This window comes from Tachypleus tridentatus, chromosome 9, assembly GCF_004210375.1.
Source record: "Tachypleus tridentatus isolate NWPU-2018 chromosome 9, ASM421037v1, whole genome shotgun sequence".
Lineage (NCBI taxonomy): Eukaryota > Metazoa > Arthropoda > Merostomata > Xiphosura > Limulidae > Tachypleus > Tachypleus tridentatus.
Window position 1 is genome coordinate 36,803,133 of NC_134833.1, and position 27,419 is coordinate 36,830,551.

General features: G+C 31.8%; 1 protein-coding gene across 3 annotated transcripts in view; it reads left to right on the top strand.

Moving 5' to 3' along the window:
- Positions 1–27,419, top strand: part of LOC143225067 (uncharacterized) — an 80,105-nt gene that overhangs the window by 14,697 nt on the left and 37,989 nt on the right. For all 3 annotated transcript variants that reach the window (XM_076453768.1, XM_076453766.1, XM_076453767.1), the window contains exons 5-6: positions 8,137–8,327; positions 21,375–21,603. In XM_076453768.1, the coding sequence (XP_076309883.1) occupies positions 8,137–8,327; positions 21,375–21,603 (420 nt within the window). The remainder of the gene's footprint in view (positions 1–8,136; positions 8,328–21,374; positions 21,604–27,419) is intronic.

Here is a 27,419-nt window from a genome sequence, read left to right on the forward strand (position 1 = left end):
GTCTTTTAATAAACTACAATAAAGATTGATCCATAAATACATGTTTTTTAATAATTTGTGTGCAAAGTAATTTTCATGTTAAGATTAATAATACTTCATCTCAAAAATATCAAACTTCCCCTGCATAATTTCTAAAACATCCTGTCAAATTGACAGACCTTGTAACCACCAAAAAAATCAAAATAAATATAAATTACCTGTTTTTGTTTTTTCTTTGCAGAATGTCTTTAAATTGTAACATGAAACTACATTTGTTTATTCTCAGTAGGTTTCAACTCGTAACAGCATGGATTTATTCATAATAAAATGTTATTGTTCTTTGAACCATAGCGAACTGCAATCTGTGCCATTATAAATTGTAAATCATTCAAGACACATTCAGCTCACATTATGCTATTGATTTACATTACCTACGTGCTGCTTGCATGTATGTCTCATGAAGATGTTTATTATATTATTTATGTAATTTAATCTTCATTAACCTAAAAAGATCCTTGATTTTACAATTTTAGTTACTTTTATAGTAATAAAAAATAAACATGAAAACCAAGAAATAAAGTACTCATCCAGTCTTCTTTTTTTCTTGCTGTTAATAGTAATGCACAAAGTAATTCTTATTCAGTTAAATGATGCACCAAAGTGCATAAAGTAATAATGTGCAAATAGCAGCCTTAATTTCTCTGGCTTTCTAACTATGCGATGAGCCGTTGTAAATTCATGTAAGTTGGATGTTGTAATCTCCCTAGGAAATGGAGTTGTATTATAAGTGAAATTGATGCTTATCTATTCAGAACAGGTAATTTGATTGATGAAAACTTTCTACTGGTTATAGGTATTATATAATCAGATACAAAACAACTATTAACAAAACCTGAAAGATAGGGTGTAACAGGTAGGTGTGGCAGGAAGGGTATAGTTTTCTATTCATGTTTCTTTAAACAAAAAAATTGAAGAGCATAAATTTTATAATTTGTCTAAGCAATAATGATGATATAAGGAGCAATTTACACTTCATACATTTAAAAGAGGTGGTGGATAAAATAAGGAAGGTGCATTGAGAAAATGTGTTACTGTGTAACACAAGGTGAAATTCAAGATTTTATTTTTTATATTTTATTGTAGGATTTAGAACTTAAAACTAGTATGCCATTAAAATATGGAGTATTAGCTGAGAAATTATGCCATATTAATTGTTGTAACAAATATTTGTTTAATAAAACTTTGTAAGACATAAACTTTATGTAGATGAGAATATCCATATCATAGATGTTGAATGACAACAGTGTTGTTTCCTGGAGATTGTCATGATTACTTGATGCAATACATGAAAGAAATGCCAGCTGATGAACAACAAAATGTTTTACAATTTAACTTCTATTGACATCCATATGAATATATGAGAATATTTCTAGCAAAATATCTATGAAGAAAGAGCTTGAGGATAGCATTGCTATTTTATGATGTTTATTTTGTGTATTTAATCATGAAGTAATTTTTTCTTAACTGTTTTAATACACCTTAACAATGAAAATTAAGAGAAACGGGTGTTGAAAGGTTCATCAGAACACCTGGAAAAGTAAGCATAAAAATAGGAAAATAAAGCTCACCACACTTAACTTAAAATAACTGATATCCTTCTCAAGTTTACTGAAATATAGGTCAAGGTTAATTAGCTGTTTATATATGTCACCTTTTACATAAGTTGCCTCATACCAAAATTAAATAGCCAATACTTAAATCTGTAAGTGAAGGTTGAATGGGAAAATCACATAGCTAACCATTATCAAGGTTGAGAACACAATTCTCTTTCCAGTTGTAAAAGTAATAAGATAATATCCCCTTTTTTCGTCTTGCATTTTAATTTTAATTATTCAAGTATAACCTACCTAAAGTGCCTTGTACACCATATTATTAAGAAGTAAATAAACAAGTATAAGGAAATAATTTACTTTAAGTCAAAAAGTTATGTAGGGCTAGCTACTGAACTTGAAAAAAAAGAACCAAACAAGATAGGGTTGGACAAATTGCTTGATCCAGCTAATGACCACTTAGCAGACTAAGCTGTCTTGACTTTACATTGAGAACAAAAGCCATACATTACTGGCTTCCTTACTGGTAAAACAAATATAACTAGAATTCTCAATTCAACTGAGAGGGTGGAGATCCTGGTGATGTAGGGATATTTATTCACCAGGTGAAGTTGAGATTGCTCTGTTATCATTAGTTGATCAAATGATGTGTCCACCCTTATTCTTATTTTGTTTCATTCCTTTTTTCAAGATCAGTAGTCTTCCCTATATATGTATATATATTTTTTTTAGTGATAAATATTTTCTATATATATAATAGGAAACTCAGTCATAATTCTTGATTTATTAACGGATGTTAGAAATTATATTTCGATTTCATGCTTGTCCTTGTAAAACAAACACCAAACATTCTCCAAATACCTAACTAGATAATATTAAAAAAACCTCTCTAAAAAGACTAAACTTCTTGCATGCCACCAAAAGCTAATTTTTAATCTAAACAAAAATTCTTTTGGTATAATTGATACCACTAGGACAATTTTGAAAATAAAGTTATTGTAGTTACTTCCAATATTATTCCTTGAACAATTTGAAATAATTGGTATCTTTTACTTGGCTCATTTAAAAAAAAGCAAAGAAGACTTTGAATCATTGACATGTGAAGGCTGATTTCATGTTTGTGTGCATCATCTATCACACTTGAAGGTTAAATAGTCAGTAATTGATTTAAGCATGACGTTTTAAAGCTAAATTGCCAAAACAATGAATTCTTAGAAAGTGAAGGTTAGGTAGACAATTACCTGGGGAACCACAAATAGGCTTGGCATGGCCAGGTGAGTTAAGGCATTTGACTCGTAATCTGAAGGTCGCGGGTTCGATCCCCGTCACACCAAACATGCTCGCCTTTTCAGCCGTGGGGATGTTATAATGTGATGGTCATTCCCACTATTCATTGGTAAAAGAGTAGCCCAAGAGTTGGCAGTGGGTGGTGATGACTCGCTGCCTTCCCTCTAGTTTTACACTGTTAAATTAGGGATGGCTAGCGCAGATAGCCCTCGAGTAGCTTTGCGTCAAATTCAAAAAACAATTTACCTACTTAATTGTGTTCATGGTTAAATAGACATTTCTACACAGCAAAAAAACTGAAGTACTTTTCAAATGTATGAGAGTAAATAAGTTGAGATAATGGAACTCATAATTCATTATATCCGATTTATATTAGCCATTAAAAACCGGTTTAAATTGCGTGAACTAGTTTGTAAAGCACTGCTCATTGCAATAAGGATTTTGACTTAATAAAGATATAATTCTGTAGCTGATAATATCACATTTTTTTAACATTATGAATATTTTCTTAGTTGAGACAAGTCAAATATAATTAAAACTAAATCAATTAACAAGATGTAGTGAAGGTAGCTTATTAGTAATTAACAGTATTCATTATTTGTCGTAGTATTTACAAAGAAAGCATTGGCTATATTATTAACCAGCAGCATTAGCTGTAAAAATACTAAATAAACAACAATGTATATTTTTTACTTTATTGTAGAATAACTTGATGTGTTCAAGTTACATTGGAAATAGTGACTAGATTTAGTATTAAATGTTCTTTATAAAATAACACTGTAATTTGTGTAACATGATTCATAATGTAAACATGAAACATTTTTTGCACTGTAAAGTAATTTAAGAACAGGCTTGTACTTTGATGTTATTGAACTTCTGGTGAAACATACAGACTTGAAAGTTTTGAACGTATTAAAATGCATTTTCAGTCGTTCAGATTTTAAATTTAATATCCATGAAGAAAAACTCTAAAAATAAAAAATATGGCTTACATGAATTACTTTTTAAGTAATTCATAATGGATAAGAATAGACATTTTATGAATAGTGTTTTATTCTGGATGCAAAATTTGAATTATCTATTGGCAAGTTTAAAAGTGATTAAGTGTTAGTTATGAATTTAATGATACACTGAAACTATACCATCATATCCACTAAATTTTGTTTTAACACAGATTCATTATGAACTGTCATGTAAGACTTACATTCAATATTTATTAAAATTATTGTATAAACAGTACCTCTGTCTTGACAGGTGGACATGAGTGCCATTTTATGCTATTTTTGCAAGTGTTTTTTTACAACACCTATCAACAAATAACCTGACACCAATTATTTTTGCATGTTAGAAAAAATATTTGGAAAGAATATAAACAGTATAATATCGTATTTATTTAAAATAATGATGTGTCACATTATGATATTTGTTTCACGACGACAATAACTTTAATCTCAGGTGACCTTTTTCCTTTGCATATACACAATGATTTGATTGTTTTTTTACCGACTCCATCTGATGTACGTAAAATATAATTTTGTCTGTGGCATTGTTCATGATAAACATTTTATTGAAGTTATTTATTGAAAACATGACAATATTTTGTCAATTTAAAATAATAGATATGTTAACTGGAACATTTAAAATCTATTTCAAAACTTACCATGAGCTAATTGTAACCTTGGTGACCTACTTTGTTTTGTAAGATTATCTATATGTGTCACTGTAACTTCCTGCATACCTACAGTATTGTATTCACATCTTTCAAAAAATACAACTGGAAACACGTAAAACAATATGACAATGTTTGTATATTTTTCAAATAGAAAGAACTGCACTAACTATCCTACACATATTTTGTTTAACTTTAAGGATTTGGATAATGCATATATCTATATTTTTTTTCTCAAATGCCCTGGCATGACTAAATGGTTCAGGGTTCAAGTCCCTGCCACACCAAACGTGCTTGTCCTTTCAGCTGTGAGAAGTGTTATAATGTGACAGTCAGTCTCGCTATTCATTGGTAAAGGAGTAGTCCAAGAGTTAGCAATAAATGATAATGGCTGGCTGCCCTCCCTCTCATCTTATATTGCTAAATTAGGGATGGTTAGAACTGATAGCTTTCGTGTAGAATCAAAAACAATTGCCTGAACACACAATATCTACATATTGCTTCATTTTACTTTTCTCTTTCCCTGCTTTAACCCTGTTGTGATAGGCATTCTTTACTGCTCATGCCATAATGTTTTAGTGACTTACATTCAAAATTTTCTCGATCAACATTTGTTATATTATTTTATTTACTATAGTATAAAATCTAAGCTAATAACCCATATTTTAATACCATGCAAGTTTTACATTTGTAATTTTATACAGCAATATTAAAAAAAAAAATTCTGAATTTCTCCTAGTTTTATCCACTACCCCTCCAGTAGTATGAAGTTAAACACAAGTTACTCATTATAAAATTGCCATTGTTCAGACAAATCGTTAGTTTTATAGCCTTCAATTTTATTTTGTTACAGAGCTGTCAAATAGTACTTCACTTTTGTGTGGCTGTTATGTTCTATTTCATAAGCCTGATATATGTTTGACTCCCTGGTGATGTTATTTTTCTAAGCTTATATCATGAATTATTTTAAATATTCAACTTTTATCACTGACTTGTTTCATATAAAAATGTTTAGCAATTGTGTTGTATTCTACTTATGTACTTGTACACTGCTTCAATTTGTAATGTTCTTTCATTAGCAGGTTTTATAAACCATCAAGTGAAGATAATTCAGAGTCCAGTCCATATAACAGACACAAATTTTGTTTTATCTTGTTATTATTTTGTTACAGAATTTTACACTTCATAAGCTGTGAGTTGTAGAGCTAAGTAACCATAGTAAGTAACACTCAAACAGAAAAACTTTTGTAACTTTGTGGCTGATTGATCAAATAACAGAAAAAAAAAAAATGATAGAAACACTCTGACGAACTGACAATCGATGCTTTACTGACTTACTCTGAAAGATTGGTTGCTGTGTTGACTGGCTAACCTTTACTTTTATCTAATTCTTGATCTAGATATTTTGAAAAATTATTATGTCATCATGACATCAATTTAGAATACTCTAGGCCTGCTCCTACAAACTTACTAGACTTAATGTCATGCATCCTACAGCTAACATTTAAATTACAACCTCAAAAATAAAGGTTATACTTTGCCCCCCCCCCATCCTGGATTTTGAAGTCTATTGAACAATCTTAATACAAAACATAAAAAAAAACACTAAACTTTCCATTTACAAAGTTTGTTGGTGGATTTCTTTTACAAGGCCCATAGTACAAAGAAGTGATGGTGTTTTGTTAATTCTTGTCACTAGTTGTCTGTGTTTCATGTGAGGACAAATTTTGAATGTAAGGAGGTATCCATAGAATAGGCAATCTACATGAAAGCTCATCCATGGTAATTACCTCTGAAAGTAGATTTAACAGTAACTCTGAGCTCCTCTGCAAATTGAGGTTCAGCTTAATTCCTTCTGTAGATTTGTTCATTGGCTAGTCTCTGATTGGCATATCTCCTACCCATGAAAATCTCTCCCAGCATTTCCATAATTTTTATCAGCATTTATATCATAACTATTAAGTATTACTAATACCTGCTGATATAAGTATTTCATTTCTTGGTGGTACAGTGACCATTGTCCCTGTTTTAACTGGAAGGTTTACCCCTGTTCCATGTAGTACACAGGTATTTCCTGGTCATAGTCTGTGAAGCTGTTTGAAGCTAACTTGACCTTGCATCTTTGTTTCTGCATGAATTCAGTTTCCAATATGCCTTCTTCCTTGATGCCATATACCACATCATAAGAAAGTTCCTTACAGTAAAGCTTACTTATGATTTATCTCTTGCTGGAAACTTCTTGCATTAACAAAATCATGTTGATCAGTCATGGCTGTAGAACCAGTATCAGTCAGCATATTACTAAAACAAAACCATGGAATCATAGATGATTTTCTTCAAATAATGAATTTCTTTTCTCACATAGGATAATAGTTTACTTTTGCCTCATAAATCCAACTAATTTCTGTGTTCTTAATGTCTTGTTGTGTTCTGTTTTTCATTTGTTCTGTCTGGGCTTTGTCCCTTTGGATTAATTGTTGTTTTAGATGTTTCTTTTTAAAATAAAGGAATAAAACTTAGATAATATAAAACTTTAAGCTGTAATGTATGTGATAGTAGTAATTTCATTAAGTGTGTTCATATTAAAGCAGTTTAATTAACTTTTGAATGTAACTCCATAACATACACAGAAGGGGTTTGAAAATGGTAACTGGTTAAGAGTTTATGATGATTTTTTAATATTATAAACTTGTTAGGTTTTTTAAGTTTTTGTTACAGTGATGACAACATTTTAAAAATTCTGAAATGTCTAATTAAATATTTTGTCATACTACAGTGATATTAGTATATTTTGTAAACTTGATTTCTATCATTTTAACTAAGTAGCTCTACATGTTTTTGTGACATTTGTAACCATTGTTCCATCTTTGTTTTTTTAGGACTGATGTGAATTTTATTTCACTGAATTTATATTATCTATCACATATGTAACAATAATCTTTACTTGTTTTAATATATAAAATCTAATTAATACTGTTTTAACAAAGAATTAATTTTAGTTGTCCGGGAAAAATTTGTAGGGAGAAACTCTTGGTTAATTGTATTTTCAGCTTGGTAGAGGTATTGAACTACGTTGTGTATATGAGACATTTTCATGTACTTCAGCTTAAGATGAAAAATAATTCATTTCTAAATTGTTGTACCTGAAGGTATCTCATAGTGGATGGTAGTTCAAAATGTCTTTAAAACAAATCCCAAGACAGTTTGCAAGTATGATGATTTAATCTTGTGTCAGTTGAATGTAATTGATGGATGAGACTGATAATTTATCGTTTAGCAAATTCTCTTTATCACCCAACTCTATATAAAAAGAGATTAGCACAAATATTTTCTTATAACTAATCACAAAAGGAAGAAACTAGAAAATAGTCGGGACTCTTTCTTACTACTATGTGAAACATTATTCAAGAAGTATGTGCATTTTCTTACAAACTACTTACACACTGCTATTTATTGTTTAATGTCCATTTTGTTGCCATCAGAGTAGCAAATTATACTTGAAGTTGCATTTTTTTTATAAGAGTAAAAGAACTCTTGAAATGTTTGTTTTAAGCATTTTTTCTACATAATGGGTTATTTCTATTTTGTCAGAGTTACTTTCTTGATGGAATGAGTCACCCTGAAGAAAGAATTGAGCATATTTACAACAACAATGAGAAATCTGTGTGGGACATGGTGTCAAAGATAGTTGATGATGATTTTCTTCTTGCTAATGGTTCATTTGATGCAGATCCATTGACAGCACATCTAACTAATACTGATTTTGCCTGCCATTTATTTGGGTAAGTTCTAACACAAACTGTCCCATCTACTTCATTTTTGAAATACTGTTTTAATATTATTTGTCTTATGTTAATTTTAAAGGCTTACGATAGTATGTAGTGCATCAAAAGTTTGCTGTTTGGTTGTGCATTACTGCCAGAGACAGTGCAATATGCCTCAGGGGTACTGTTGGCTTGTGTTGAGATGAATGATAAATTATAAAGGACAAGAAAGTAAAATCATTAAAAATTAACTATATGTGAAAAAAACAACAACCTTGAAATTATTAATGTAACTGAAAGAAGATATTTAAAGATATTTTCTACAAAAAATTAAAGTGTTTTCTTCAATTTCCTATATTAATTATTTTATTGTATTGTACATTGATTATAATAGAGTTGGTGATATGGTACATAAAATAACAAATAAAATATAAGCATTATCTTATTAAAAAAACTTTTGACATTCATTTATGAGGATCTAGAAGTTATGTAAATGAAATATGAAAACTGTAAAATGAAGAAAAGTATTTTTAAACTTCAAATGAAAATCACCTTGCCTTTGAACTATTCAACAGAGTTTGAATGCAAATAACCCATATGGATAAATAACCTATTTTTATTGTAAAGGCAAATAAATTAATGCTATTTTTCTGGACAAGTTACTTATCACCCTTAAGAAAATATAACCAGGTTTTGTGAGGGTATTACAAAGTTACTGTATGTGTTGTTGCATGAATGTCTGCCAAGTTGACCAGGTTTTGTGAAGATATTTCAGAGTTATTGGATGTATCATTGCATAAATGTCCTTACCTGGTCATGGTGATGTGAAATGTATCACCCTGTTGTAAAAAGGTAAATTGATATGTTGGAATTACCATTCAGGTAATGTAATAGAGATCTGGCTGTTTTCATTTGTGAATCTCATGGGGGAAAAAACACAAACAAACTTATTTTCTTCAAGACATTTTTCAATGATAATCTGAACAGTTGATACTTGATAAATTGCTATTGTCAAGACAACCATGTAATCACAATTTTGTTTGTTTCTGAAATATGCAATGATCTTTCTGTTGATTTAATATAAATCAAATAATGAAAATATTTTACTCTTTGATAACAGTAATGTTTTTCATATCAGAATTAGAAATTAAGTAGACTATTATCCATTTTGTTTTTGTACATTGTTTGAACATGAATAATTTAGAAACCAATACTCAGTTAATAAGGGTTTGAGTTATCCAAATACTTTAACCTTGTCAGCACTACTCATAAAACATGATTAAGCTTATCTGATGACTTCTAATCAGAGAAAATTGCTTCTATTGCTTTCAAGCAGATGTAATTTAACCTACAGTAACTTTAATGAAGAAAACAAATCTTTTAGAAAAAGTAAAATAATTTACAACTCTGCCATTTTTCCTAAGTCATCAGAACTTCCCATTGAATGCCTTATATTAATGCTATAGGTATTCAGACTAGAAACTTTCCTGCTAAATTATAAACTACAGCTCAAACCACTTTCATTTACTTACTAAGATTTAAAGCCAAATTCTTGATATATTAAATTATATTGAAACTTATTTGATAGCTGATTTCATCGTGGCATTTTATTAGTAAACAGTCAGGCCACTTCATGTAATATCATACATATGGTAACCAAGGTTTGTATGAAAAATAAGCAGATATTCAAAAATTGGATAACGTAATCTCAAGGAATGATAGTTTATAAGCAAAATGAAAACATTTTGATAGGCAGAAATTAGTTTGAATTCTACAAGTATTTTGTTTATTTTGCTTTGGAGCTGTGTGTGAATGAACATTTCATTTTTTTGTGTGAATTTTATTGAATAATTCTTAGAAAATAAAACATCGATTCTGAAATACTTTTGAGTGAAATTTGTTGAAAAAAGAGTTAGAAATCAATCTTTAAGCAAAAGTGATGGCAAAAAAAAAATACAAAAAGCTAGAGAAAACCCTGTTTTCAAAAACAATTTAAGGTTTTGTTACTTTTTTAATCTTAGTATGTTGTACATGAAAGTGCACACACACACACACACACACACACACACACAATTTTAACGAGGTGAAAGTGTAATTAATACTATTATATTGGTTTCTCCTTATACATTTTTACAAGGTTACTGTACAAAAACTACTGAATTTGTGATGATGAAAGCAAACACGTTACTTCATTTCTTATTCAGACAACTTCATATAATGTTAATAAACTCAAAAATTCAATATTTAAAAAAATATAAACATGACTAGTTTCAGCTGGGACTATATGAAATATCATCTTATTGAAAATTAACTTTTCCTAGGGAATTAGTCAGTATAACTGACCTGGCAACCACAAAGTTATAACTTCTGAATCTCTTGCTGCAGGCTCAGTTGAATCATCTGAATTTGTAATCATTTTTCTTTATAGTCTTAATGCTGTAACTTCTGATATGTTCAGTGTATATTCACAAAATTTTGCATGTTTTCAGTAAGCATTAAGTCTTTTGTAGGAAAAAAAATCAATTTCAGTATTTTCACTAAAAATTTCTGTGTTTATATGGAATCAACATTGACTACTTTGAGTGCAAAGTGATTTTCATGTTAAGGTTAAAAATACTTTTCTTTGTCTGAATATTCTTATATTTAATTGATGCAACCTCTAAAATTTATTAAAAAATTAAAAACTTTTTTCCCAAAAAGATATTGTATCTACTATTTTCTCTACCTTAATTTCACTGACTTCACAACCACCATAACAAAATATAAAAGAAACCTAAATTACTTTTTTCTTTTAAGAATAACTTCAAATTGTAATATGAAACTACCTTTATTTGTGTTAAATAGTTTAACTCTCCTAACAGTAAACATCTGTTTCTACTTAAATTTTATTGTTTCATTACCCTTTAGACATGTAGTGACAGGCTTTTAGTGACATAACTTTTAATGCTATATGTATATCTTCACAAACAATTATCTCTTCTAACTATTATCTTTTAACTCAGTTGGTGCTTGATATAGACTGCTAAGCCTTTAAAACTTTTACATGTGGAGGATGTGGAAGGAAATATATTTTTAGGTTTTATAAATACATTCTAATAGCTTAAAAGTCTTAAATTATTATGTTGATTATGTATAATTCTTTTATAATTTATCAAGTTTAGTAACTAATATGTATTTTGGTCTCAAAAATATGAAATTTCAAGCAGATTAAAGTCAATCTACCCCCTAGAAATCTTTGTTCCAAAGAATGAGATATCTTAACACAAAAAATGATTTTTGCAACCACTTTTATAGACTGTTCAATTTGCAAATTGGTAATCTCTGATTACGTGAACCTGAAAGCTGTAAACATGCAGTCACAGAGTTATCTTGTTGCCACAATACTTGGATGTATACTTAGGCCTACTGACTGATACTTACGAAGTTACGAACTATAACTTAGATCGAAAAGCTTAGAAGCACGCCTGTATTAAAGATGTTCATTTTGGCTACTGAAAAAGCCTACATCTAGGCCTAATTATATAATTTGATTGGTAAGAACACAAGAATCACAAGAACAAACACAATTTGCAGGCCTGTGATGCAATAAAACAATTTAACAGACCAAACTATATGGGGGAATGATTGTATGCACCATACCCCCCACCTAAAATGAAGGGGAGGTGTATACCCTCCATACCCCCCAGGATCTACGCTCCTGTGCTGTACCCTAAGTCTATAAAGACTTGGTAGATTTTACAAACCTTATAACCACCATAAAATAATAAATAAATCTGAATTACCCTTCTTTCTAGAATGATTGTAGACTGTAACAGAAAATTACAGTTGTTTATCCTAAATGACTTAAGACTTGTAACAGTTTACCTTTGTTTATATTTAATTTTATTGTTCTATTACTTTTTGAATGTCTAACTAACAATCCTACCACCCAAGTTGTAAACCACTTAAACATTTAGCTCACATTAGTGTTGAATGACATAACACAAGCTGCTTGCATACATAATCTCAAAAAAGAATATTTTTCATTATATTACTTAGTTGAACCTTACATAACATGATAAGTTTATAATTTGCTTTATTTAGTTTTATTACAATAAATAAAAGATAAACATGAACAAACTACTTGCATTTGTTTGTTTGTTGTTTTTTTGCTGTTACCATGGAAATTTAAGCTTACTTTTTTATAATGATAGTACTAGTAAACTTCATTTTTATTTGCTGAGATAATGCACCTAAGAAAATAACAACATTCATAAAACACAATTACCTGTAACTGTTATATTTTAACTGGTTTTCTGAATAAGACAAGAAGGCTTAAATTAATTCATTTAACTATTGTATCTAATCATCATGAGATATACAGGTAGTTCTTGATATATGCAGTTTTGTTTTACATGTTTTGGGATTTATGTGATCAACGGAATAGCATCATTTTTCAAGTTAAGAGCACAAATTTGGATTGACGTGATTTTCAAGTGATTTGTTTATTGTAATGTTACAAATAGAAACATTTACTTACTGTGTGTATGAAGGTTTAGCCAATGCAGACCCTTTATTACGATAACATCAGTAATAATGCAGTGCACAGTAGTTGAAGTGGCATTACAAGGACAATAACATTATGATTATTTGTGCAATAGCCAGATGGTTGTGTGGTCCATTTGGTTGTACAACAAAGTCATTAAAATCAATTTATTGTGCTTCAAACTGAAGTTGATATTTTCTGTGGATACATTATGTGAGCATAGGCAGCACTCTTGTAGTATATTAAGGCTTGACTAATGCATTCCCACTAGGATTACATGAATTGTGTATACTCTATGGGAAATAGTATTTGATTTAAATGACCAATTCCTTAAACATAATTCACATAAACTGAGAATTACCTGTATTTTCAAACTGAAGATGAATTGATAATACACTTTATTGAAAACAACATATTGTTATGTACTATTCAATAGATTTAAACTTTGCCTGTCTGTTTGTTATAAATGAGATAGCACAAAGTATTAGAGAGAGAATTATTGGCAATCTGTGAATACAGGATGTGACAGGTGAGAGTGACAAATGGGTTTTATTTTCAAGTTTATGAACTCTGTAAACAAATAAAATGGAAGGCTTATAGAACTTAGACTTTATTTTAGTAGTACCTATATTATAATATGTAATTTATATCAAATACTGTACTTCAAAGAGGAGTGGTAAATAAATTAGAGAAGGGGCATAACTTGGAGAATAAATGTCATGATTATATGTATAACTGAATAACTTTTAATAGTATTTAATATTTCTTTATAGAATTATCATTTGTTAATCATTTTGTGATGGGTCATGTGTCAAAGGCCATATCACTTTTGTTGACTCACATTCAAAATTTTATTGAACTACTATTTTATGGAATTATGTCAGTAATTTTGGAATTAAATTGTAGATTATAATTCATACTTTAATTTTATGAATTATTCATTTTCTTAGCTTAAAATTAAATATTTAAAAATACATGGTTTGTTAAATGCAGCATTGTTTAAAATTAGATGTTTGTGATGTCAAAATTCTAAGTCTGTAATATCATACAAATTAATAACCAAAGTTACCAATATTAACAAGTTAGAATATAAAATAAGAACCTCGTATCTTTTTATTTTACTGAGATATGGCTTATATACTGAACCAGACACAATGGCCCCATTCACCTCTTTCCATTTTTGGAAATGGTCCTCTATACACACTTCAATATATGGCATATGAATAATCAATTGACAGCTAGTGTTTTTCTTAGCCATTTTAATATGTGAAGAGGCCACTACATTTTTTAAACTAAGAGTTTAATTAGGTAGGTTCTGTATTTAGTCTGCTTACAGTTTCATTTTTTTTCAAACCTAAATACATCTTAGTTACTATGCTTAATAAATTATAGTGGAGTTCTATGGTATCAGTATAGTTGTATATGATTTTTCAGTTATTCTATGTATTTATAAAACCTAAAACATTTTTTTTTGATATCCTCCACTTGTGAAAACTTAAAAGGCAGTACAAGTTAGTAATGTAGGTTAGGCATGATAGGAAGGTCAGTATAATATAAAAGAATTAATATATAGCATTATGAGACTTAAGCTACTTAGACTAAACATATGTGTTTTTGTGTTATAGTATGTAGTCTTTCTAGCATGAAAAAGCATAATTTATATTTTTCCTAATTTTTTATGATGGTTTCAAGTTTAGTCAAGTGACAAACTTCTCATAGTTAGAATATGGAAAATAACATAAAATATAAAGTCTTACTGAAAACCAACATTTGAAATGTATTTAAGAGGTTTTAGAGATTATGTAAATAATATTTGAGATTTTTGGAAGAATAGTTTTTAATCATAACATGATATCACTTTGCACTCAGACCAGTAATGAAACAGACTTGATATATTCACAAATAAATCTTTAGTAAAAATATTTCCTTAAAAATATGATTTTTTGTGTAAAAAATACTTATAATCTTTACTAAAAGTCTACCAAATTTTGTATGTGTATATGTGTGTTTTTCTTATTGCAAAGCCACATCTGGCTATCTCCTGAGTCCACTGAGGGGAATCGAACCCCTGATTTTTAGCATTGTAAATCTGTAGACTTACTGCTATACCAGTAGGGGACCAACATTTTGTGAAGATGTACATGCTGTATAAAAAGTTATGGTGAAAATACTAATGTGTGGATGTGTAGAAAAACTTATGTATATTATACTGAGCCCATTGTGAAAAGATCTGCATACATTATATACATCAGTTATGCATTTTTGAAACAAGTTACCAAATTTCAGATTAATAAAATAATTTTGAAATTCACTAAATTGAATTGGTAGTATAAAGTTTTCACTGTAATATGTAGGCATTGTTGAATGTTCAAACTCTTTAAAGTGTAGTGAAAGAAAACTACTTTTTTCAGTTGTACTTGTATACATTTAATATGTATTATTTAAATATTAAAATAACTCCCAGTTTTCTATACTTTCTATAAACAATGTTATGTGCATTTTAAAAGCATTTTAAAAATATCAGTTATAAGCATTTGCAAATAAAGATTTTGGTTGTTTTCAAGAATTTTGAAATGGACAATAGAAAGCTCCTAGTCATTATAATATACAGAATCATGTGGTCATGAAGAGTACTAACACCTACACATTAATCTATCTTGTTGTGAGAAAATTCACAACTTAACAATGGCATCAAGTGAAAGATGTCTTGCTAAAAAATGAGTTGGTGCGTGTTACTACATTTATTAATCGCACATAGGTCACACATATTTCAAGTTACATTAAATAGTTAGGTAACATCTTTAAAGGTCATTACTTTAAGAAACTCTTCTCCCCAAAATGATACAAGTATTGTTCATCTCAATAAATTGTAAGAAGCATACTGTTAAAATAATTTTCAAATTTTATGCCTTGGGAAACACTGGGAAGAAATATATGATAAATTATCCATTTCTATTTATTAGCAAAAATTTAACATAATAAGGATAGAATAATGAAACACAACCATCTCTCACTTTGTTGTAATAAAATTGTGAGGAAGACTTACTCAATTTAGTTTCAAGTTAGTTCTCATGAAAATTTCTTTATATGGACAAGTTTGATGCAAAACATCCTTGTATGAATAATGAGTGAAGTAAGGCTGTTTAATAAACATAGTTGTGTTCACTGGGAATTTTTGAAAGAAAATATGCAAGATCTATTGGGTGAAATTTTTTGCAGGGTTGATGGAGCTGCTGCAAAAACTGTAACTTCCCAGGTTTATTCTTTATTTTCTCCTATATTTGTTTTAATTCTTTCCATTCCTTCTCCAGTCGTGTGTCCATTCTCACACTTTTCTGATTCAGCTTCGTTCACAATCTCGAATACTGCATTCTCCTTGACTCAAAAATTATTTTATGCTTTTCTACTCATGCATTCATAATTCTCGGACTCCCTTTAACCCACATAGGGAGGCTGACCCCTTGTCTCCAGTAACTAGGGTTCAGTTTTCTTTTCTCTGTCTTTTATCATACCTATCACCATTGTTACTTGTCCTCTTGTCATTTCTTCTCTTAAGCCCTACACTCTGATTCTGATAGTTTTTCTGATTACACTTTTGTAATCAGTGAATTTCAGTACCTTTGCCATGGTTTTGTCTTCTGCATTGTTTCTGCTTACTTGGTCCCTCTGTTGTTGGGACTTTCTGAGAAGTGGTGCTCTTCTTGCTGTTTTTCTTCCCTCTTCTTACCTCCATGACTTTTGTCTATCATTTTTTCATCACCCTGAAATCATGTTCTTTATCATCTTGGAGACTCAGGCCAATGTTACCCAATAACAATCTTTCCTTACTTACTTGATTTCTCCTCTTTTCAAACCTCACGAACCATGCTCATTCCTTGACCCTCTGAACCCTTTACCTCTCTTTTCTTATTTAATACCCTTTTACTTCTTTTCATCATCCCTTCTGTGGAGTTTGCTATTGTACATTCTTTTGGCAGATACTTCCCTTTGTATTCAGTTAATACAAATATCTTGGGAAGCACATTTGTTTCTATTTGTTGATCTTTATATTCCATTTGCAGCTGGCTAGTTAATCATTCATGTTATGTACAGCTTCTCTTTTCACTTCTGAACTCTCTTTTTCACTTCCTTCCAATCCTCAGTGTCTTCTGTGTTTTACAGCTGTGATATCCGATATTTTGGACAAGAGGCCAGTGAGGGAGTCCTTTGCTCCTGCTCATGGTTTCATTCTGCTCTTTTAGCTGTCCCTATAAAGGGCAGAAACAAGCATCCCACCATCATCCTATCTTCTCTCAACCATTATCTAGTGGGTTCCATAGTTCATGATGAAGAGGTTTCTTCCTTTCCATTGTTCCATTTCCTCTGGAGTATGGATGATTGAGGTTGATGTTTAAGATTCCTTTTTATATATCCCAATTGCTCCATCCTTCCTATTTTATTTAATTTATTTACTGGGATAATATCTTCAAACAAATCATGGGACTGTTTACTCACCACATCCAAAGTCTTTGTTTCTGTTATTATATGGTTGAGTGGTGCCTCTTTGTTTTTTTCAAGAAGACTCTTTCTCAGTCATGCCGCTTTTTCAAGAAGCTGCTCATTAGAGTTGGATGGGAAAACCTTCCATGTCATTCCTTACTTTGACTCAGTACTTGATCCACCTTGGAGTTGTTTTTAATTCTTGACTTGGATGGGCTTCACCTTCATTCATCTGTTAGGCACAAAGCATCTAATTATCTTGATCCTTATCTGTCCTATACTTCTTGCACAATAAGTTATTTTCATAAGTATTATGTTTCCCCAACATTTTTCTTTAGACTGAGCTTACATGAGGCTCTTTAATGGACTTTGAGAGACTATTGGAATATATAGTGTGATCTTTTGTTTTCTCTTGTAATGCTGCTACCACCTTTTCTCAAGTATCTGTCTTTGTGGCTGAATTGTGCCAACATTACAGTAAGCATTCCAATACACTCCCCCTATCCCATGTCCAGGTCTTCATCTATTCCTTGATGCCTCTGTTACAGGTTGAGAAGCATCTTTGGATGACTTCACATCCTCAGGGGTTTGGTCTCATGGAGACTACTTTCCACATCACTGTTTTGGAACTTTTGACTGTCTATGGCCCATGTTCTTATTCTTTACCTTGACATGTGGGTCACATTATTATAATCCACTCTGAAAGTTCTTCAGGCATTTTCTGTATCAATCATCAGGGGTGGGGCTTGCTCCAGCCACCTTTGTGTTCAAGACGCATTGGACTTTCTATTTTGGGCCAACTCCCACAAGGTTTGTAAACCATCTGTTATGCCTTGGTAGCTTTGAACATTGTGGTAGATCATCTCTCTTGATTGAACAAGATTTTTCCTGTTCTTCTCTCATCTTTATTCCGAGTTGGGTCCACTTTTGACACTTCTCTCAATATCAGACTTTTCTTCCTTTGATCCTGGGTACCTCATCCATCTGCTCTGGCTGTGAATGTCCTTGGCAAGAACTGGTCTCATCTCTTGAAGAATGTGTATCCTTTTCTTTACCTTCACCTTCTCTCATATTTTGAATTTGATCAATGTTACTCCTTGTAAAGTCCTGTTGGTAGTCCTCTTTTGGCCAGTTGTGTCTTAGTTTCCTCTTTTTCACCAACCTTTGTCCAATGAACTTCTGCTACAGTCCAAGGTACTCTTATCACAATCTCATTTATCTCTTCCACCTAGATGTGTCATTTCTTTGTGTGTGGGATTTGTCCAGTCTTGACAGTAATGTTTCTCTGATTTTTTAACCTTTTTCTTCCATTTGTGTTGCCCATTTAATCTCTGTCTGTCATTGAAAGTGACATTCTTTCAGTGCTAATCTATTTGTGACTTTTTCCCACCAGGCTGTTCTACTGTTTCCCACATTTTTGTTGTATTTACCTGGTAGTTTGACTGAGGATTGTTGTTTTCATACCATTACAGATAATTGGGCAAACATGTGTTGACTACCTTTTGACTTTTTTTCTATGGTTTAATCTTTTGTTCCCCTGTTCTTTTCATTTGGTTCTAGTCCTTCCTTATTCACTGTCTCGTTTGTGCAATTCCTTTGCCCAGCTGCTTGTATAAAAGCCCCATTTGAACCATTGGCCACTTGCTTCTTATACTCACTATATCTCAAGACCAGTTCCTTGTCCATCATATTTGTGGTTGTTACAGATCTGGTGTTTATGCATTGGATGCCTCTTGTACTTCTTTGAGCTTGTTTTCTGAACACTCATTCCTTCCAATGACTTGGGTGGCTTGGGAGAGAGACTGATCTTTTTCTTTAGGTGCAGCCTTGTATGATCATACTAATCCTGATCATCTCTCATGTCCAGTTTAGTGGTCAAGTATTATTTGGTACATACAGCACAATTTTGAGTTCTCACAGTCATTTATTTTTGTCATGAAACTACTACTCTTTCAAGAAACTTTCATTCTCTGCACTTACAGGATGGATTAATCAACTCATCTGAATCACATATGCCTCCCTGAATTGAAATGCTTGTAGGTTGTATCATATCACACCAAATCCACTTGACTCACTTTGGCCAATCACTTTTGAAGACCTTTGGACAAGTTTCTTAGCTGAAAATGGGCACAGCCAAACAGCTTTTTCTCTGATTAACTTCACCATCTGGCATTTGTTTTTTTTTTTTTTTTTTCAGGAAATCACCTTTCTTCAGTCACTGTTCATCCCTCTACACCCTATATTTTATGGTGAAGTGCCTCTTTCTATTTCCTTACCTGTTTTCACTATTATACAGTTAACTTCTTGGAGTCTACCGAGTGGTATGTTTGCCTCATAAGATATACTTATTTCCTGAAATCTTAATTGAGGCATGGGTAATGGGAAAATATTAAAACTCATCCACCTTTACTACAAATGTTCCCACTGTTGAGATAGGGTTTTCTACAAGACCACATTTCAGATCATTCCTTTAATGAACTAACACTGAAAAAGCCAGCACCAGTCTTCCCACTTCCTTGATTCATGCATGCTGGTAAACAGCCTGGCATGGCCAAGCTCGTAAGGCGTGCGACTCGTAATCCGAGGGTCGTGTGGGTTCGTGCCCGCGTCGAGCTAAACATGCTCGCCCTCCCAGCCGTGGGGGTGTATAATGTTACGGTCAATCCCACTATTCGTTGGTAAAAGAGTAGCCCGAGAGTTGGCGGTGGGTGGTGATGACTAGCTGCCTTCCCTCTAGTCTTACACTGCTAAATTAGGGACGGCTAGCACAGATAGCCCTCGAGTAGCTTTGTGCGAAATTCCAAAACAAACATGCATGCTGGCTTTTCAAATTAGGTTTTGTGGTTACCCATTGCACTTTTTCCAGTAAAAAGACCTTTGTATCAGTTAAGTCTGATTAGGTTCAAGGAGCTTTCAGGTGTCTTCCCAGTGCAAATTCTTTCCCCTAATTCTTTACACAAAGCATGGAAGACTGTTGCCACTTTCAATTGGAATTAAGTATATAAGAACTACGCTGCAACATTGCATAGTAACTTGTAGATAGTGTGATGCCACTGAAAAAGAGATACTTTGTTAGAATTGTATGTAACATCTCTTTTCAGTTCAAAATACTACTACACTCAGATCATAAAAATGTGTTAAATTGGAAATTTTGTAACAGATGAGAATCCGTGAAAAAAAATACTCTAGCAAAAAACACCATCAGTGGGTCCCAAGCAACAATACACAATGAAAAAAGATCTCCATCTGGGAATACTACTTGAGTTACATTTATTTAAACTGCTTATAAAACATGCTCATCCAAACAGATGGAATCTGAAATAGGCATGCATGCTGTTTCATAAGAAGGTATATAAAAATAGTTGCTGGATGTAACATGTGGATTTCTGTGCAATTAGACTGTTTAAACTAGGGAGCATCATCTTTGTACCTTCAGAGAGAAGTGGTTGTGATTTATAAATGACTGCCATACTTCAGAACCTTTTGTAGTGGAAAATACAGGGTGTTCGGAACGTCACTGTGCACTTCTATATTTATTATCAGACATGTTTCAATGTAGAATACAGGAGGTAAATATGAATGAAAATTATAAACAATGTTGAAAGTGACCCTCATTGGCATCAATACAGGCTTAGATCCTTCTTATTTTGTTTCTAAACACCGCTATCAGTTGTTGGCTTTAAATAGACTGAATGAATGCTGTTATCACTGCTTTCAAAACTGCACAGTGACTTCCAGAACACCCTGTACTTTGCAGGGCAGTTGTCAAGATGTATGGTCATCAAGTAGAACATGACCAAGTGTAGCAATTTAGATTATAAAAACATTGTCAGATTCCAAAATTCCTTTAATATAATATATTCAACTCTGTGTATTTAGTGATTGTAAAGAAAAAACATTGGTTCTATTGTATTAATTTTTTGTTCTGTGAAGTGCCTATTAACTCAAAACTATTACCTCCTATGTTTAAGTGCTTTGAAAAAGAAAGATAATTATAATGACAACTCACATTTTGTAAAAAAGCAAAAAAATATTGTGAATTGGTTTGCTTTTTGTTTCAGCTCATCTGATATTACTTCACCAGGAGCTTGGGGACCCAGAGTTTCAGAAGATGTTCATGTCTCTGTGGGAAATGGTTCTTCTGAATGTCATTATAATTGTTACAACTTTGATAAGATTGGTACGAAAAAAAACATTGGATCAGACTGTTACTCGGATCCTATATGCAGTCAAAATGAAAACTACCTAGATGCTGCTAATTATGGATCAGGAAGAAAAGTGTCATCACAAGTAAGTTTGTTTTGGACAGATGTTTTCAGTGATTTTAAAATCAAAGAAAAACAGTAGTGCTAATTTCAACTTGGTTTTTTCATCAAACATCAAAATTTGGTATACTTTGACCATGTATATATACATATATCTTCTTGAAGTTTGGTGAACTTTCATTAACATTGTTGTGAATTTGTTGTGAAGAAGTTGAGGGGTAAATTTAAGCAGATTGTAAGGAGAAAATAATTTTTTAATTATATGCTAGAGAATGTATTTTAATTTGCTACACAGCAACAAGTGTTAGTTACTGTGATGTGCAAATAAATAGACATTCTCATTGAATTTTAACTGCTAATAAATTAGTGAGACTTTGAGTATATGTGTGTATATATATTTATAGAGAGAAAGATTTGTATTGTTATATTATTGAAGTGAATGCATTTGTTGCAAAATAAACCATTGTATTATCCTGTTACTGTAGTTAAAATGTGTTTATAACCCATTTCAGTTGGAATTATTAGTACTTTTAATCATATTTTCATATACCTGTTTACTTACTTGAATAGGATTTTTTACATTGCATATTTGTAGGTTAAAAAATTCTAACGAGTCATAGTGGTAGACTGCGAAGATAATTTGTCTCTCACCTAATTTCCTCCAAGGAACTTAAGTCAATTTTAAGCATACTCTTAACTTGATGTTTATAATTTTAGCCCGGATCATACTTTTGTTCTGCAGTTAAACACGTGTTATGAAATATGAATACTTTGCCAAAGTATTAGATAAAATGTGGGTCTTCATAAACCATTTGCAATCAAGTTATGGAATCAAATTTTGGAATGATATTTTTGAAATCTTGTTGTGAATGGAAGTAAAAGTTATAAATATTTGAATGTAAGAAGCAAAAGTTTATAGTTTTATTAATTTGTTCAATTTTAGTATTCTTACATACTGTGCTAAATGTTTATATATACGTATGTTATGAATAGAAGAGCATTACATTAAAAAAATGACTAATTTGAACATTGTGTGTGCGTGTGTATGTATGTATGTATATATTATTTAAAATAACAGTTTTTAAGTATTATCAAAAAAGAACTGTAGAGTGAATTATATAGAAAAGAAAACTTTGCAGTATTTTTCAAAGACACAAGTACTGTGTTGAGCAGTTATGTTTTCAGTTAGCATAACTAGGAAGTTATTTTTGTTTAGCACTGTTTATAAGGATATTGTATTATTAATATACTTTCATTTACATAAATAAAATTGTTAATAATTAAAATGTTAGATGTTCTTAAGTTTCTCTACAAATTCAGTCTTATCGAAATATCTTGGTGAAAAACAAACCCAGCACTGGTTCCTTTTTTGCAAAGCAGCTGCTAGATTTACACAGTTAATAACTTTATCACAAATACGTAATTAAGTAAATCCTATAGACTTGTTTTTCTGTTTTGTTTTTCTAATGCACACATCTAGTCGTTCGTGAGGTTATCTATCAATTTGTCTATCCTCATCTGATGTTAGTTTTTGTTTGATTGTGGAATGGATTTTAGATGAGTTTTTGTGTGGAGTGTACTAGGTTTTCTGAGACACAATCTTAAAGAAGTTTAAAGGTGACTTTATAGGGTTTCCAGTGATTTTATAAAATAATTGAAGTAGATTGTCATAATACTGATGTGTATTTGCAAAGAAATGGGGAATATTTCTTTCATGATATAAAAGACTGTTTAGTGTAGATATTAATATTTACTTCATTTTCTGAATGAATATTTTATGACTGTGTTTTTTATTATTAGTGAGTTAAAAGCAGATGGTTATTGGAAGTTGTGTGTGTAACTCATTGATGTCAATGATGGAGATGCCAACTATTTCAAATGACTGAGCATAATGATTGTAGACAGAACCTGTATAGATATCGTACAACCACTGGATACAGTTTTGAGTCATCCACATCTGTGGATCCATCTGTGGCTAAACTGTAAACACTGTTAGTAAGTATGCTTGAAATCATTTTGTCATCTTCACAACCCAACATTTGTACAATGGCTGTAGTTTTGGTTCTAGCACAGCCATATTTTTTTGCTGTATTAGAGTCTGGGAACATTTTTCTGAATAGATGTCCTGCATGATCGGCTACAGCTAGGGATAAATTATGAGCAATGATGAATTGCGTGAACATCACTTCTGCATTTATGGTTTCATATTCTGAATTCTTACTCATAAATGTCTTTATCTGCATCGTTTTTGTCTTTGCCTCCGCCTTTTGTTGGTGAGATGTCGATTTTATATGTCTGGAACAATCGTTTATCCCGCCATGTGCCACAGAAAAATTGATGTGACAAACTGTACAAAACGCATGACTGTCACTGACTTTTGATGCAATGACCGGATATTTTGCACTATACTATTTCCTAAATTTTTGATTCACAGTTTTAGTCCTTTTAGATTTGCCAGAAACAAGACAATCTGGGGAACAAGGCCTCTTTTTTCCATCTTGTGAAAGATTGCATTGGTGTTTCTATGCCACTTAGAAAACGAGAAATACCAATCTACGCGAGAGCTGATTGGCTGACAAGCACTGATAACGTAACTATGGATTCCCCCCACGTACCCAGTATGGAGAAGCACTGCACTCAAACTATTGGTAGACATCGGAGATACAAATATTTTTTGTTATTTCAAACACAGACATGACTATTGCAAGTAGCCATTTAGACTGTGTCTTTTATTTATTATCAAAATTTATTTGTATCTCACTAGAAATTTTCTTTTCACCCCTTTCAAGTCCTGGGAGAACAATTTATCACTTTATTGTATAGGCCTATATAATATATAATAATTTGGGAGTTGCAACAAGTTGTAATATTTGACTGTATGAGCGTATCGTCATAATGTATACACCAAAATCTTAATGGTTGGCATCTCTGCAATGATGTAGCGAATAGATAATTTAGTAATAAATATATAAATAGTATGAGATGAGCAGGAAACAGCAGAGACACAGACAGTAGCAGAAGGGAGTAATGTCACAGCCAAAGAAAAGTTCAGAGTGAAGTTAACTTCAGTCGAAGTGATAGGTTTAATGTTTCATATGTTAGAGTAAGACTAACAGTAGAAAAGGAGAATAAGAATAATAATTTATTCCATCAAAGTGTTGTTCTGAAGTAACTGAATCAGTTTGAGTTCACTTTGACAAAAGGAACAGAGGATATTTTGAAGAATGAAGACCAAATTATTACCAAAAGAGCAGTATACAATTGTGGTAACTCCTGCCAAAATTGTAAATTAATTATACAAAGAATACTAGTATGATAGAAATAGGAAAAGGTAGTTTGGCTTGTCAACTGAAATTCTAAAGTAATTGAATATGCCTAAGTGGACTATGAACAAGAAGAGAACCATATAGTGAGTATGATCTCTATAGTGTGAATAATTTGTTATATGTACATTAAACTAGTTTGAAATGTATATATTGTTTTGAAAACAAATGAGTAAATACTGTTCATTTATTGTTAAATTTGTCACCAACAAGTCACATACACATACTGTAGAATAATTCTAAGCCCAAAAAACAACACAGTATATATTTATACTTTTAAGAAGTATAAGCAAAAGCCTTTAACCGACAATTTGTAGTTGATAATTTCATTACATTTTCAGTTCGGGAACTGATTGTTAAAAATTTTGTTTGAGATACAATTTTTAATGGAATAAATGTTAAATTATTAAAATCATTTCTGATATTTTCTTACTCAAATGCTCTAATACAAATATAACAAAATGCATGAATCTCTAAAAAGTACTGAAAGAAAATTATTCTCCTAAAATTTATGTATCTAGGTTCTCAATGAATTAAAAAAAAATGCAGGTTTTCCCCACCTGACCACTTGCATTGTGTGATGAACAGACATCCTACAACAGCAGAAAGTGAAAGGTTTCATTAGGATAAATTGTGCCAAGCTTGCTGTTTTATAATATTTGTCTTGTCCATTACGTTGGAAGGCTTTGCTTAATTAAGGGAATGGTGTAGTAGGCTGACATTTGTAGGGGATTTGTTTTCAAACAAATTTTGTAACTAAAGTTGCTCCAAAGACAAGGCTTAGCTCCCTTGTAAATGCTTATATTTAGCTCAAGAAACAAGAATTAGCCATCCTAAAAAATGCTTGAAATTCAATTTCAGTCAAGTGGGCTATGTTTCAAAATCTTTGGTTTGTGCTGAAGTACCTCATACCCCTATTCTACCTAAAACAGTAATGTTAACCCTGCAAGTGTTTTTATGTGCTCTTAGAAAAATGACATTCTCAAAGCTGTTATGCAGGTCTTCTGCTTAAAATCTTCTGTAAAAAAGGTGAAAATAATGTTTTTTAAGAGAAGTAAATGTGCATTGTATTGAAAAAATATATTATTTTATGAAGTGAGTTTTTTTTTTTATATATATAAGTGAGACATTAAGAAAGGGCATCTACTGTTTAATAAAACAGTAATGTTAAAAAAAAATCTTGAGGTGGATTCCTGTATGTAGTGAGGGAACCTCCCAGTGAAGGCTCTGTACTTTCAGTTTACCTTCCTGGGATCTGAACATCCACCTACATTTGCAGTGTATGGCAACCCATGGAGGGGCGGAGAGGATCCTGGTGATTGAGGGATCCAACCCTAACAAACCACTTTGGCCTTGAATGTTTGTAGATGGATGGTCTTGGAATAATGTTCTTAAAGTCTTTCTCAACAATAACTCCTCTTGAGAAATACAGGGTAGCATGTGGAGTAACCTCAATGGGTATATATCCCCAAACTCTTTGAATTCTGGAGGAGTTTAGTGTGTTGTAGTGAGCAATCCCCTCTAATTCCTTTTGAATTAAAAAGGGAGACATCTGCCTTGAGAACTTCTCAGATAATGAATGTGGGAAGTATTTCTCAAGAGGAGTTATTGTTGAGAGGGACTTTAAGAACATTCCAGAGTCAGAGATCCTCACTGGTTTTTCTAGCCAAGGTATTTCTGCGGTGTGCTGAATCTCCCCTCACAAAGACAGAATTATGCTGCCTACTAATGTTCTGATATGGACATTTACATCACTGTGTCCATCTGCCACAGTCAAGGAAGGTTATCTGAACTGTAAGGTATAGCCATACATTCCTAACTTTTTCAGATGTTTTGAGTGTTAATGGTTCAGTTACTCAAAGACATCATATTGTGGTTCTTTAACATGTGCTCATTGTAGTGGCAAAAACCATGACACCTTTGAGTGTGAACTGGAACCACACTGTGTTAACTGTAATGGTTCACTCACCCCTTATTCTCATTCTCAGTGCAACATTTGAAGACTGTGAACAATATCTTCTACCCAGAGACTCGGAAGTTATTGTACGCCACACCGTCTTGGACATAAGCTGACGTGCTCTGTTTCACTTCTACAGTGGGAGTGCAAACAGGTCTATCCATGCCTACAATAGTCATTTGCTCTCCATGGTTAAAAGAGTTAACAAGTCTATGTCTACTTCCATATCTGTGCCCCCCTCCCCTTTCCTTGAGGTGGCTTCCTGGGTCTACTTCTTTTGGATCCAGATTCAGCTGTTTCCCTGGATTTGTCTTTTTCTCCAGAACAATTAATCATTCACACCCTCAGTTGCTGGAATCTTTGTTCACAAACAGAGACCTACCTACTCGACCCAAGGCAGGATCCATGGAGGTCAAACGACCTCCTCTCAATGAAAGAGAACATGGTCAAAAACAGAATAGCTCTCCCTCACCTGAATAAAAATGGCCAATTTGATACAGTGAAACTGTCAAGGTTTTTCTTTGAATATAGATGACATTAAGTATTTGATGGATTCTTATC